This window comes from Alnus glutinosa, chromosome 1 (genome assembly GCF_958979055.1).
Source record: "Alnus glutinosa chromosome 1, dhAlnGlut1.1, whole genome shotgun sequence".
NCBI classification, from domain to species: domain Eukaryota; kingdom Viridiplantae; phylum Streptophyta; class Magnoliopsida; order Fagales; family Betulaceae; genus Alnus; species Alnus glutinosa.
Genome location: NC_084886.1, coordinates 18,539,252 through 18,554,309, shown reverse-complemented (window position 1 = coordinate 18,554,309; position 15,058 = coordinate 18,539,252). Strand labels below are relative to the sequence as shown.

General features: G+C 38.1%; 2 protein-coding genes across 2 annotated transcripts; both read right to left on the bottom strand.

Annotated features, from left to right (window-relative positions):
• Positions 1 to 201: 201 nt before the first annotated feature.
• LOC133858888 (inactive glucose-1-phosphate adenylyltransferase small subunit 2, chloroplastic) lies at positions 202 to 3,090 on the bottom strand. The gene is given in 9 exon segments (XM_062294343.1): positions 202 to 389; positions 636 to 761; positions 929 to 1,027; positions 1,209 to 1,323; positions 1,439 to 1,542; positions 1,698 to 1,940; positions 1,943 to 2,221; positions 2,330 to 2,620; positions 2,828 to 3,090. Coding segments are annotated over 9 exon segments (1,557 nt in total). The 5' UTR covers positions 3,011 to 3,090; the 3' UTR covers positions 202 to 272.
• Positions 3,091 to 4,454: 1,364 nt separating this feature from the next.
• Positions 4,455 to 12,439, bottom strand: LOC133858636 (6,7-dimethyl-8-ribityllumazine synthase, chloroplastic). Its single transcript, XM_062294111.1, has 8 exons — positions 12,227 to 12,439; positions 12,029 to 12,144; positions 11,843 to 11,938; positions 10,956 to 11,051; positions 10,749 to 10,827; positions 9,410 to 9,456; positions 9,229 to 9,288; positions 4,455 to 4,790 (listed from the first exon to the last, which is right to left on the bottom strand). The coding sequence occupies exons 1-8, from the start codon at positions 12,387 to 12,389 to the stop codon at positions 4,752 to 4,754; spliced, it is 696 nt and encodes a 231-aa protein (XP_062150095.1). The 5' UTR covers positions 12,390 to 12,439; the 3' UTR covers positions 4,455 to 4,751.
• Between the last annotated feature and the right edge of the window lie 2,619 nt (positions 12,440 to 15,058).

The following is a 15,058-nucleotide window of genomic DNA, read 5'->3' as shown; positions in this document are numbered from 1 at the left end:
GAAATAAGTGGTAATTTAACAAAAGTGCTACTAAAAAATATATATATAAATTAAAATGATTGATCATTACATAAAGACTAGCTTGTGCATAAACAATGAAATTTGACAAGGAATAAAATCTGTAAATGACTATATATTTCTTAATGCTGGCAATGCTTTTGGTGACACTTAAGATAGCAATATACATTTGGCTCCTAAGCTACATGAATGGCTCTCTTATTTTCATTAAAAAATCAATCTGGAGAAAAAATGATTTATGACTCATAACTCTCTCATAATATGCTGCCATCAGGTATCACTGCACTAGGAAGAACAACCACAATTCCCCCACTGATCACATAGCCATTAGCTTCATTGTTCCCTTCTTGGACATTGTCTTTGTTAATAATCTGCACAAGAGCAATACATTACTTTATATATCAGTAAGATAGGAAAATGCATCTGGTTTAGAACCTCTTTAAGGTGACCCATCCCTTTCGGGTGAACTCTGGATACACGACTTCGCCCGCAAGAACCGGATATCGGTTGCGTGAGGACTCGAATAGCCGATCTCGTGGTATTAACCAAACGAGTCGACTATTCGAGCCACTGTTGCGGGCGAATGAGTTATTGATTGTTTCTTGGATTTTACCTACCAAAACATTTTTGCCAATTCTTGCACCCTTATCTACAATGGCTTTCCTTATTTGAGTATCTTCCCCAATTCCTATGGGAATGTCAACGGCCTTCCTGTCCATGCCACTCCTCTGACTACCTTCCATCTGTTGAGAAGACACTTGCACTATAAATAAGCTAATTAATGAAGATCTGGAAAGAACCTACTTGAATTCTCTCGGGGGGGAAAAAGAGCTAAAATCTTTTATTTTCAAGTTCTTTTAAAACATCAACAAAGTGATATATATGGATGGAAGGTTCAGATCTCTCTTACTTGATAGATATCAGAACCCATGATCACTGAATCCTCTATTACAGCCCCATCTCCAACTCTTGTCCTCGTACCAACTACTGCACCTTTGAGCTTGCACCTCTACTCTTAGAAAGTTAAAAATCAAATCAGAAACAGCATTGAAACAAAGTTTAGAACCAAGAAAATATTTACATGGTGTGAATGTTAGTTCCTCAGTTTTTTGTGTTCATACTCTCTTTTAACTTTTTATCATCAAATTTTTCTGTGGCAAACTTTAGAGGAAGATAAAGCAGTTCCTTACACCAAGAATGCAACCATCACCAATGACACTATCTATTATTACAGCATCAGTCAAATGAGTTGGTGGCAGAACCCGAGGCAAAGTGTAGATAGGAGACTCTTTATCAAAGAAGCTGCTATGAAAGAATGAAGTTTGTGTTAGTTGGTGAGTAGCCCAATTTAGGCAAAACTTCACTAAAGCGATGCACTGGCATTATACTTTCAGCCTTTCCCCGTATTAAAGTTACCGACTTAAATCCCATGTTTGCTTTCTTTGTGCTTTCCATATTTGCTTGGTAGAATGCTTCAATGCTCCTCATGTCCTCCCAATATCCATCAAAGATGAAAGCTTGTATCTGACCCTCACAGAGGAGAATTTTCTCATTAATTGTAACTAAAAAGAGAAACAAATACCACAACATATCTGTAAGAAGGGAAAGAGAAAAAAAGAGCACTTCCGCATTCAAAAAGAAAAGCACCACAAAGGAACAGCATGCACAATGAGTCTGACCTTCATTCCTATGGATATTGCACCTGGTATTGCTTCACCTGTAAAGTCATTTGCCTTGGGAAAATGTTCTTTTAGAAGTTGTACTATTATATCTCTGTTAATAAGGTATATTCCCATACTTGAAAGATTACAATAAGCAATATCATTGCAATTTCTTGAGCTTTCCACCTGGATTTCAGAAATAAACTTCCTCAGAGAACACCTGGAAAAATGATAAAACCAAAATAGAGAAGAGCTTGGTGGACAAAACTTACCGAAACAAAACTGGTTGGCTCACTCTCAGACTTCAATCTAAACTCTAGAACTTGATTTTCAGAATTCACTTTCAGAAAGCCAAAACCTGTGTCTTGATCTCTCAAAGCACTTAATGCTGCAATAGTTATATCAGACTTGCTCTTTCGGTGAGCCTCTATGATTTTCTGGTAGTCCATTTTGTACAGATGATGACCAGGAAGGATCAGAAACTCACTCACTGGATACTCTTCCATCACCCACAAGCATCTTCTAACAGCATCAGCAGCTCCCTAATAATGAGAAGTGCATAGAATCATGAATGCTAAAAGGTCATGGACTTACTCAAATTATGCTTTATGAAGTCAAGACTTTATTATAGAGACGTGTATGCTTGTAACCTGAAACCAGCCCTTGTCTTCAAGGCTCTGATAGGCGGCAATTACTTCGACAAATCCCTCCTTCCCAAGACCTACTCCAGAATAAATTCTGGAAAGGTGGGAATTGAGAGAAGTTGAGTTGAATTGGGTAAGAGCATATATCTTGTTTATGTTACTGTTAATGCAGTTGCTGACAACTGCATCAACAAGCCTGTAATTTGCTGCTATAGGAATGGCCCCTTCTGATCTTCTCTTTGTCAATGGGTAAAGCCTTGACTCTGATCCATCACCAAAAACAATTGCTGCTACACTCTGACATCAATGAATTCACAAAGTTCATTCAGAAACACACCCTGCCACTCTTCCAGAGCCATGCCAAATAAAAACAGGTTAAAGAGCTTATAACTAATGCCTAGAAAAAAAAAACAATTAAATAGCACTTTTCATTATGAATGCATTTGATTATGTATGAAAAAAAAAGGAAAATCATTTGAAGGTTTTGAGTAGTAAACTTTGAACCTGATTAGCTGGAGGAGACAGTGAAATGGGATATTGAGGTTGCTGTGAATTGGATATGAACAATCTTGGAGGAAGAGTAGAATGAAACTTTGATGAACTTTTTTTACTTATACTTGCCAATCCAGCAAAGGAACCATTTGTTTGTGGAATCGGGGTTGGAAGAGAGAGCTGCAATATCACCATGACAAGAGAGAACAAGAGAAAAGCTATGATATAATATGCAGATTTTCTTCAAACAAAATGTTTTTTGATCTCTTTAGGGTGTATTGCTTCTCTTCCTCCCCACTGCAAATGGGATTTAATATAGAGAATAAGAAGGGAATATTTCGCTTTCTTCTTCCTCATGGCTATTACAGAGGATGTCTTCCTTGCATGGGTTGTGGCTAGGATCCGATCTCCCGACCAAATACTGTAAATATTTCTTTTTTATGATACACAAGTTTACAAATATGAAGCATTGATAGCAACAATCTTCCTAGAGATCTTTGATTGAGTTGTTATGTTTAACTTTGATTCTAAGTTTCTTATAGCTTTTTGTTCTTCTTTAGTCTTTTGCAGTTGGTTCACTTTGTTCGTCCAAGAAGGCCAACACCAGGAATTGCTTTGGTCAATAGAAAATGCCACTGCAAATGACCAGTTTACCCTCACACCCTTTTGCTACAAAAATAGGGGACTGGCAAAAAGATGTTAAACATTGTAACCAATGCAAGTTTTCACTTGTGCGGTTGGTCATGCTTATCATTAGGGCTAACAATTTTTTACAAGGCTTGCAAATTCGACACGAACCAATGTGAAATTAGTAAATTAAAATTGAAGATGTTGACCCGTTTGATTAAATAGGTCGTATTATATTGACCTATATAGTCTTATGTTCATGCCTCATCACGATCCAAACTTGAAATGTAGCGTAAGAATTGACAATTTTTTACACGATCCGCGAACTTGACCAAAACCTAACACAAAATTAGTAACTTAGGGTTGAAGAGCCTAATTCATTTAAGTAAATGGATAACATTATATTTGACCTATATAATCTTATATCCATATCTCAATACGCAAACACAAATTGACATCCCTAGTTAACACACCAAGCTTTGATGGATTGAAAGATTGCCATTTGTTATTTTCCTTTTTTGGGGGATGGGTTGAGGAGTAGAAGGGAAAGGTCAATGGGGGCAGTTTGGTCAATTAATTTCAGATTGAAGCTGAGAGGCTTGTGACCAACGGCCGTCATTTTGGGATTGAGTAGTATCCAAGGTAGGCATTGTCTCAGCTTTTTCGACTCCAGCTTGTTGCCCCTTCTCATATTCTATTAACAAAATAGGTTTCATTAACACATGATAAACGTCAAAAGTTCTCATAGACACTGAAATTGCTTGTTTGCAAAAAAAGACAAATGACAAGCAAACATACCCAAAAGGGTAATGATTTTTGTTCATCACATCGGTTTACATCAACTCTACACCAAGACACACAGGGTGTGAGACTCATGCATATGAAACCCACAGGTGTAAAACTCATGCATATGGGTTCCATATATGTGGGTTCCATATGCATGAGTTCCACACCCAATATATCTTGGTGTAGTCTTGATGTAGACTTGATGTAAACCAAAGTGAAATAGAAATAACACATTCATACACAAAATGTCCAATCATATAGAAAAAGCAGGGGAGCAAGAGTACAAAAATATTTCTGATTCTTAACATCAAGAACATAGAGCTTTTCGTGTGTCTAAGTAGTTTGCCATTTCAAGGTGTAACAAAGCAATCGACAAATAACTCATTATTCTGTCCTTTGGAAATCCCCAGAACTCTCAACATAAAGATCTTCTGCCAGCCGACAAATGAAACAACAGGCCACACCCAGGAGAAGAAAAAACCGGGAATGATACGGATGACATCCGACAGGAGCAATAATTCTATTACTTCAGATGGTGCTCGAACAAAGATGCCATCTCAATCTGAAGGAGAAACCAGGTTAATTGATGAGAAACTGAATCATCTAAAGCAAAAAACTATATATATATATCCAATCAACAGTATAAGGAGTATAAAATCAGTTATGAAGATGCATAAAGCAACTATGTACCATCCAAATACCTGATAATTCAGTCATTTCCTTAACATTTAAGACAAAGGTGGAAATAAACACATTAAAAATATTAAAAATGGAATCAAATTATTAATGTGTTCAGTTAGAAATAAAATTGAACATGGACACAGGGCTTGTCAAAGGCTATACTATTACAAATTGAGGAGTGCTACACATACTCCTAAGTGTTCACTCTTTGACGTAGCAGTGAAAATCATCATTAGACGAAATAACAAATAAAAGACAATGTAGCATCCATTGGTTATTTTCCTAACATGGCAGTGAGAATCATCTTTGAATAAAATAACAAATGAAAGTATATGTAGCATCCAATGGAAATTTTCACTGCCGCGTCGGGGAGTAACACTTGGGAGTGTGTAATGTTTCTCTTACAAATTTGCATCTTAAAATTTTGGTCCAGGTTTTTGTAACTAGAACTACATGGGCATCAGTGTCACATTGTGACCTTGGGACAAAATGAACTTGCAATGTGGGAGCCAACAATTCTCATGCATATGTGTCAGTGTTTTGGTGTGGCAAAAATGCCATATGTGAGTATCATTATCACATACATTTACATGATAATATAACTGCAGTATCTCATCTATAATGTGATGTATGAGAGAATACCTGAACAGAGAAAAAACACAAAAAGCAAATCTTGTCTACAAAACTATATTAAAAAAGGAGGGAGGTAATAAGGAACTCCTAAAGAGCAGAAACCCCACAATAACTAAAATAATCTCCCTTAACATGTCTATCGTTGTCTGATGACGAGAGAAAATATGCACAAACACATTATTCCAACAAAAGATCATGACCATCCCTGCAAACCTGGGATGCACGACTTTTTTTTTGATAAGTAATTTAAATTTCAATAAAAAGCGCAGAGGGGCGCAACCCTAATACACGGGAAGTATACAAGAGAGCCCCTAAACAGGAGGAACAACTAATAAATTAAGAAAGTCTACAAAAGTAGAAACACCTAGGTGGCAAAGGTGGGGAGCTATCCATAGATATAGCGTGTTAAGAAGACGCTTCCTTAAAACTCCCATTACAGTCTCGACATCTTCAAAAAGCCTCGCATTCCGCTCCCTCCAAATGCTCCACAAAACACAGTGAGGAACTAAACGCCAAACATTTTTTGCTAGGCCATGCCCTTGAAAAGCACCACAAGTAGTCAACAAACCCATCACCGATTGTGGCATGACCCATTCAACTCCAAATAAAGAAAACATAAAACTCCAAAGCTCACGGGCGGTGTCGCAATGAAGTAACAGATGATCAATAGACTCCCCCTTCTTTTTACACATACAACACCACTCAATAACCACAATATTCCTCTTTCGTAGATTGTCATGAGTCAAAATTTTTCCTAAAGCTGCAGTCCATACAAAGAACGCCACCCTTGTCGGAGCCTTAGCACACCATATCTTCTTCCACGGGAATGATGGACCTTCTTTCCGACTAAGTGCTTCATAATATGACCTCACTTCAAAATAGCTCCTTGTAGAGAGGTTCCAAACTAACTTGTCACCCTCTCCTTGTCGAATCGGAGTGGAGTACAACCGCTCGAAGAAAGAGAGCACCATCTCCAACTCCCAGTCCTGTAATTGCCGCGTAAAGAGAACATTCCAATGAATATTGCCATTATGAACAGCCATATTATCTACCACCATAGCCGCTTTGTTCCTCACAAGACTATACAGAACTGGAAAACAAAGCTTCAAAGAAATCTCCCCACACCACCGATCATGCCAGAAACTGATATATGATCCATCCCCTACCACAAACCGAACATAATTGCAAAACTTCTCCCACCCTTTCCTAATATATTTCCAAACCCCTACTCCATAGGAACCCGACACCTCAATAGAGCACCACCCACCCTTTAGGCTCCCAAATTTGGCGTCAATCACCAACCGCCATAGAGCCTCTCTCTCCCTACCATATCTCCACAACCATTTACCTAAAAGAGCTTGGTTAAACAGGGAAAGGTTGTGAACTCCCAACCCACCTGAATGCAACGGAGTACAAATCCTGTTCCATTTCACTAAATGAAATTTGGCCTCATCCCCTACGCCACCCCATAGGAAATCCCTCTGGATTTTTTCAAGACGATTAGTCACCCTCAAAGGAATAGGGAACAGCGACAAGAGATACGTGGGGATATTGGACAGCGTGCTCTTAATAAGAGTCAACCGACCGCCCTTTGACAAATACATACGCTTCCAACCAGCCAGTTTCCTTTCCATTTTCTCAATCACCCCTTTCCAAGTAAGAACGGACTTGTAAGAGGCACCCAAAGGCATACCCAAATATGTCATAGGCAGCGATCCAACCCTACAACCCATAAGTTGGGCCAACCCTTCAACATCCTCCACCTCACCAATAGGAACAATTTCTGACTTTCCTAAATTAATCCTTAATCCCGAAACTGCCTCAAAACAAAGAAAAATGCACCTCAGATGTCGAATTTGTTCTTCTTGCGCTCCACAAAAAATCAACGTATCATCAGCAAACAATAAATGATTCACTACTATTGCCTCTGTCTCACTATGTCCCACAATAAAGCCTGTCATCGAACCCTGCTCCATCGCAGCAGCCAGCATCCGACTCAAAGCCTCCATAACCACCACAAATAATAAAGGCGACAGAGGATCACCTTGTCGCAACCCGCGAGAGCTAGTAAAGAAACCCGTCGGAGTTCCATTGACAAGGATGGAGAATCTCACCGTAGAGATACAAAAACGAACATCTAGCTTTCAACTTAGCATGAAAATTTAACAAACATCTAGCTTTGATGGGATGCCTTTTTTCTTTTTTCTTTTTTCTTTCTTTCTTTTTTTTTTTTTTTATTTTTTTTTATTTTTATTTTTTATTTTTTATGATGATGAATCCTTCCAAGGCAGGGCCATTTCGTGTACCCACCTCTGTCAGGTAAATCTCGGACCTATGTAAAGCGCCCCTTCCACACGGATTGGGTAATACTCCGGTTTCGCTAGCGGGCTGGCTCCAAAGAATTGTTTGCTCCCAAGGAGATTCGACCCTTAGACCTCATTGGACTACCACAAAGACTAAGGCCCATACCACTTGAGCCAACCCCTTGGGGTTTTTGATGGGATGCTAACAGAAGATTTTCTGAGTCTTTAGATCATCAAAAGTTTAAATGAATGACTCATAAACCCTAATGTAGCCCTAACTCATTCCCACATACATAAATACATACATATGTGTGTGTAGACTTAGACTTGTTAAGAAGTCACAGCCTTATTGCAAAAGGAAGCTGGAGGAGAACGGAAAACAAATGGACTAAGGACACAAAGAGCTTAGTGATGGTTTGGTGAAAGAGAGTAAAGGCTGAAATGGCCAATTTATAGACAAATGCACAAGAAGAAAAGTCAATTATGCCACCATTAATGGAGTGCATGAAGGTGACAATAAAAATTGCAGGAAACAAAGAGACGTGACATTATCCAACATGTGCGTGGCATCATGGTAACTGGCCAAAGTACAAACGCCAACTTTTTGATAAGTAAGTACAAACGCCAACTTTAGGAGCACAAAGCATCTGTGGAAGGGTATAATGACTTCAAAGATCATGATAACTCCCCATGCAGTTAGGACTTAGGGCTAATGCACCCTCATGGGTCCAAGCTAACACATGGCTAACCAATGCTAAAACATGTCAGCTAGGGCCACATCAGCAAAGGGGATTTTGTGATCACATCAACAGTGGAAACATGAGTGCCTGATGCAAAATTACCCAAACAAGAGGAAATACTAATGGTGGCTTTGCCAATGGTGAACCACCATGGGAGTTTATCATTAATTGACATCCCCAAGCACTAGGACTGGTGCCAATGCCATGGGGCCCAGCTTATTGATGACTCAACTAAGGATACAATGCATAGACCTCCTAAGAGCCAATATCATCAAGCAACCTTCACAATGAGGGATCCCTCATTGCTACCTCTTTTAAAATGGTTCCTTCAAAATTACTATGGTACTTGTCCTTCCAAACGTTACATAGTTATTGACATATGACATATGACATACAATAACCATTAGCAAAAATAGTAAATTCGCTTATTTCTTTACCTATACATGCTCAAATGTAGGGTGGGTGGAAGGACTAAGAAATTCTTACTTAGTTAATTTTTATTAAATTTGGATCTTAACTAACCAGTAAGTCCAAACCCTTTCAAAAAGATGCCATAAAATCAAATTGGTAGCAATTAACCATCCAAAACACAACCACTCAACCACCTTCATTTTCTGATAATATAATTTTAAGATCAACTTACAGCTGTCAAAGCAGTCTCGGCACCCTTATTGCCAGCTTTACCACCAGCTCGATTTAATGCCTGCAATAATTATAAAAGGCAACAGTCAGAGATCAAATCTCATCTGGTAAAAAAAACCAAAAAAGAAAAAAGATAACTATGGAGAGCTCTCTAGTATTTAGATTGACTTGGCTGCAAATACCTGATCCATGTCATCACAAGTCAGGACACCAAATATGCATGGAACTCCTGTAAAATCACATAGGGAAATGCTTCAGTTTATTGTCAGGAAGCAAATATAAGCTAGATTGGATGTGAAAGCAAGAATAGAATGACAGCAGTCACAGTTTCATCCATTTAATATCAAATGCACATAATTTCTAGATCACCTCATTAATGCACAAAACACATTAAAATAATATGTGAGTTGCTTAACAAAATAGTGAAAAGAAAAAAGAAACAAAATTTACATGCAGCTGTACCTTGTCTTGTCCTTTGGCCATAATGGCTATCACATAACCAAATGCAACCACACTCATTGAATGAAGGGGAAGTCTGTCATTTTTTAGGGCAGTTGACCAGACTTATTTAGCCTATGGACATGTTTCTCAAAATAGTTTATTAAAAGTCTGCATGCACATGCATGAATGCATATGCCTACATATGCATGTCATATTAAAATGTTAAAACAGATTTGGGACATTTGGACACATTCTAGACCTTTGAGCCAACTACTTCAAGATATGCCCGTTCCCAACCATTAGCTATGGCTTCACAATAACAGAACAAACTCACTAGCTCTATTGGAATCAGCATCCATATAACTATGAAGTTATTTTACTCTTAACAGAAAAATCATGTGGATGGTTAATTTATTCACAATTGAATAAACTCTAACAGATGAGAAGTTTAATGTATTGAGAAATTGTTTCTATACTAACCCAAAACATTAATATTTTAGGCAAACTTAAGATGATAAGTAAATTTGATTAGGCGCACAGGGCACAGGGTAGATTTTTTTTTTCTTAATCTTTTCTCTAGAATAATATCTACAACAAATTATTTGTTTCCTATGTCAACTGTAACCAAAGACAAATTTCCAAGCCCATGTAAGTCTGTACATCCAGGTAGACAAGAGAGACTCGAGACTTCACATGCAAAGTCTGCTTCCAACATGAAAAAGAATATGCACATGCATAGTCATGGCAGTCTATACACTCGTGACATAACAATGCCAAAAACAAAATTCACGTTTCTACAGCCAAACAAAATCCCCCCCCAACCCCCCCCCCTTTTCTTTATCATCCTTAAGTCAAACATGCAGCTGGTGGGTCTCGAACCCACAACCTTAACCTCCATCCTGTTCTTATTGGCGGAGGAAGTGGCATTTAAGGTAGAGCTCATTGGCATAAGCAAACTATCTGTAATATTGCTACAATATATAAGTAAGATGGATAGAAATATTGAATCATATTGCTACTATTTCCATGAATTGCTATATGATGAAATCAATCAGCCACCAACACAAAACACAAACAAACCTGAATTTAAACCCGCCGAAAGAACTCCGGATGCTGCCGAATTAGCAACTGCATCATAGTGGGAAGTATCGCCTCTAATCTACTGACACAAAAGTGGTTCATACATTAGGGCACCCATTGCAAGCATGTCCTCAAACGGAGCAACTTAACGAACCCCTCATGGAAGATAATATCTAATGAAAAGATAAGGGTGAAAAGAAGCCATACCACTGCTCCAATACATAAAATTGCATGATATTTTCCTGATTTCCCTAGCCTTTCTGCAACGGCACCAATTTCAAAACTACCAGGAACCCATACAACCTGATGGAGAAAGTGAGGAAAACAATTATGCCTTCTCAAAGCTTGCTCATGCCGAATTAAAAATATAGACCAAGTTAACAATCACAAGGCATAAGATGCTTGTAGGCCTCGATGCATTTATCTAGAAAGTCGAGCAATAGATGATCCAAACTAGTCAAGGACACAAAATGCATGCAATGCTAAGATATGGCACAAAGGACCTTCATTTTTGCTCTAGAAGTATCTAAGAAACTTTAGTTTCAGGAAGACCATTATTGATCCATATGTTTGGGATCAAAACTGACAAAAAGGTAACGCATTGGCACATGATGCTAATCCCATAAGCAGAGATTAAGCATACAAAGAATAGCAAGCAAATGTATGATCAGCACTGCCACAGGGAATTGAATTTGATATATAGAATGAGTCAAAGGTCTGCATATGCACAAAGGTACTCACCCATGTGCTTGAAATTACGCGGATCACTAGCATAACAGAAAGACAGAGAAAACATTCGTCATTGGAACTAAATGTGACCGTAATGGTGATTTTGCTTTCCGATCTTTGCAAAATCTTTGCTTTGCCAGCAACGAAACGACTATTGTCATGGAAATTGCAAACTTGATGACTGTATTAATTTGGGAAGATGCTATATTTACCCACAATGATCAAGATATTTATAGAAGTCTATTTTATATAACTCTAGAACATATCATGCTAACAAGTATAGCAACATATAGTTGTTGCACAAGCACATGAAGATATTAAAAGCTATCACATTTAGTTGTTTTCCTAAAGTAGTGGCTGCATACATCAATGTCCTCGTCTTGAACCGAATAATTCTTGAAAGTGCCCAAGGCTCCCTCTAACAGCTGCTTTGTGACAATCTCATTAAACCGCGCCACAACCTTCAATAATCAAAATTCAATCAAACAACTAATGCTACCAAAACAAGAATCATACCCAATTTGTGAGAAAGAGTTATATGAGTAACTCACCACAGCAAATCGAAGACCCTGAGTTCGGGTGACGGAACCCATCAGATACCGAACGGCGGCCGTTTGTGCAAAAGACGAGCGGTCCTTCCTCTCAACAGCAATGCACGAATTCATTCCTGCGAGATTAATTTAGTTGAAATGACAATGAATTTCTCAAATATGTAAAACAGGGGATTTTCGCCAATAAAATGATTGTACCTTGCGACGAAAAGGAAAAGGAGAGGGACTTGGACTGGTGAGGAGCAGCGCGTGGAAGGAGCACGACGGTACTACTCGTGCCATTGCCCTGACGGTGGTGCGTGGGCGCGAGAAACCATTTTTGGAGGGGAAGGAAACACTCTGTGGAAGCAAACGAAGCCATTTTTTTCTTCACTCAAACACTCGCGAGAGTCTGACGAGGAGTGATTCTATTGAGAGAACATCACATGTATATTTTCTTTGGTACATTATTTTTCAAAATTAACTATCGGATATGTAAAATTCACAAGAATTCACACGTAGGTCTTATAAATTTAATGATTAATTTAAGAAAGTGATGCACAAAAAATGTACAACTGATGTGCATGTAATATGTCTCGATTCTATAACATTACCTCGCTATTCCTCCGTCCATCCCCGTTGACAAGGCGTCGTCCTGTAAGGCACGCCACGTCAAGACATTTTTACTAGGAAAATAATTTTTCTATATTAATCTTATACCAAAACATATAGGATGTGGGACTCTCATATACATGGTCTTACACCCAAGGTCTCTTGATGTAGGATTGATGTACGGTAATGTGATGTAGGAATAATACATAATTTTTTATTAAAAAAAAAAAGATAATTGCACCACTGGTTCATGGGGTTGGCCTAAATTACGAATCACTTCCTGTGGTACAAAAAATTCATGGAGGGTTCTTGTGGTAAACTATAATTACGAATCACTCCCTAAACTCATTTTTCGTCCACCAAGTTAACTGAATCCGTTATTTTGTCACGTTATATAAATAGTAAGACAACCTCTAAACCTTATTTGTATTGCAATCTATTAACGGACTGTTTACTTGATGGACGGAAAATGAGTGATTTGTAATTATAGTACCACAAAAGTGATTCGTAATTTAGGTCAACTCCAAGACTAATGGTGCAAATATCAAAAAAATAAATAAATAAATTTGAAAACCAGCGCGCATTCCACAAATTCTGTGATTATTTTTTCCCTGAAAATTGATTATTCACCCATATTTGCTTGGCACTTCTAATTCTAAACAAACCTGTGATGCTCTTTCTGAAGAACTTTGTAATAGGTGCAAGAGGTGAGCAAGTCCAGTGTTGATGTGATCCTTATCATGCAGCCTCTGATCCGTCCCTTCGTATATAACCTACAACAAAGGAAAGACCCGTCGGGGGTTGGCCGGCGGAGCCTCCTCCGACGCCCAAGTTAGTAAGGAGAGTAAGAGAGAATTATCATATTAGATAGATGCATACCTCTTAGGTGATGTATATATAATATATGCTCCATTTTATTGTTGATGCATAGCAAAAGTCTTATTATTGTACAATGTGAACAGTGATCTGTACAGTGTGAACAATAACCGGTAAGGTACACAGATATCATGCATAGTGCTCCATACTGATTTTTGACTTGATTTGACAAGTGCCAAGATCCTAATAAATGCTGAGGATCTTGATCATTCCCGACCAACATATAACCCGAGTAGTCATTACCGACGTAGCATATCATCTGGACCAACCATGTCTTTCCAAGTGTATAACCCGAGTGGGGAATAATAATTCCCCAACATCCAGAGTTTTGTTTTTCTCATGCATCTTGCACTGGATTGGCTTAGATCGCAGTTTGTGAGCATCGATTGGAATGAGTTGTATGCATTCAGCTAAGGGAGTTCTAGTTATGCTGTATGTGATTGGTAGAACTGTTTAGGAGGTAAGGGGTGATTGTGCTTGAAGATAATGATATGTCACATGACTGGAATTATGGATGTGGGTGTTATAGGCCCTGGCTTCAATACCATGTATTCTTAGACTACGAATTTTATAGAAGTTTGTGCAGAATATTGCTCTAGTTATGATGCTCACCTTGGATTTCTTTAATTTGGAGTTGAAATCGGATTGTTAAGGATATGATAGGGCTAAAAAAGTTGTTGATTTTTACATCAGGTAAAATGGTTTAGTGGCTGGAAGCTTTGCTCATGGGCATTCATTTTACCTAGAAAAAGAAAGAAAGAAAAGCTTTAAATCTAGAGGAATTTCTTAGAATTGAGTCAGGCTGCCTTGAATCCCCATGCCCCTTTCATAGTTCCCAACATTCATTCCATAGTTGAGGTCAAAGGCTTTATGGGAAATAGGTGGTTAGACACTGTCCAATTTTCTTAATATCATGAAAAGAAGTTGATAGAAGAGTCTGGCAGGCAGATATCTAAATTATTTTTCATTACTTTATTGTCTTAAGCATCTTGATTTAGAAGTTTAGAATCATTCTTAAGTTTAAATTCTCAAGTGATAAGGGCATTGGTCTTTGTGGCATTCCCATTAGGTCTAAGGTTCGAATCTCCTTGGGATCGTGCCTGCCGGCGAGCTGACAAGCGGATATACAGTATGATCGATGTCTTGCGGGAGGGTAACATGCGATGAAGTAGGGTTTGCATACAGATTTGAGATTTGTATTAGTATTTAACTTATAGTTTTCTATTACTGTTTTGCAGTTTTGCATTCATTGTTTTCTATTACTATTTTTCTTGTTTATATTTTGGAGTGGAAGCAAATACTAATCCTCAGTTTGTTTCGATTTTTTTGGTTGACTATGAACACCTTCTTTAAGTTTCGTAAAATAGTTTCCATTTTTTAAACCGTAAATTAGCTTGACCAAAATTTTTGGTTGACCATGAAAACTTTCTTTAATTTTCGTAAAATGTTTGCCGAAAGTCGCAAGTCATTTTCCGCCGTTGCTAATTTTCTGCATGAGTCAAATACCGAAAAATATTTTACATCGAAACAGACACACCTCTACTAAACACAATGATAGTGTGC

Coding starts and splice junctions, on each gene's coding strand:
- LOC133858636 (XM_062294111.1), bottom strand. CDS start 12,389: ATGGCTTCGTTTGCTTCCACAGAGTGTTTCCTTCCCCTCCAAAAATGG. Junction 11,939..12,028: donor AGGGTCTTCGATTTGCTGTG/GTGAGTTACTCA, acceptor TGATTATTGAAG/GTTGTGGCGCGGTTTAATGA. Junction 11,052..11,842: donor TTCAAGACGAGGACATTGAT/GTATGCAGCCAC, acceptor TTTCTCCATCAG/GTTGTATGGGTTCCTGGTAG.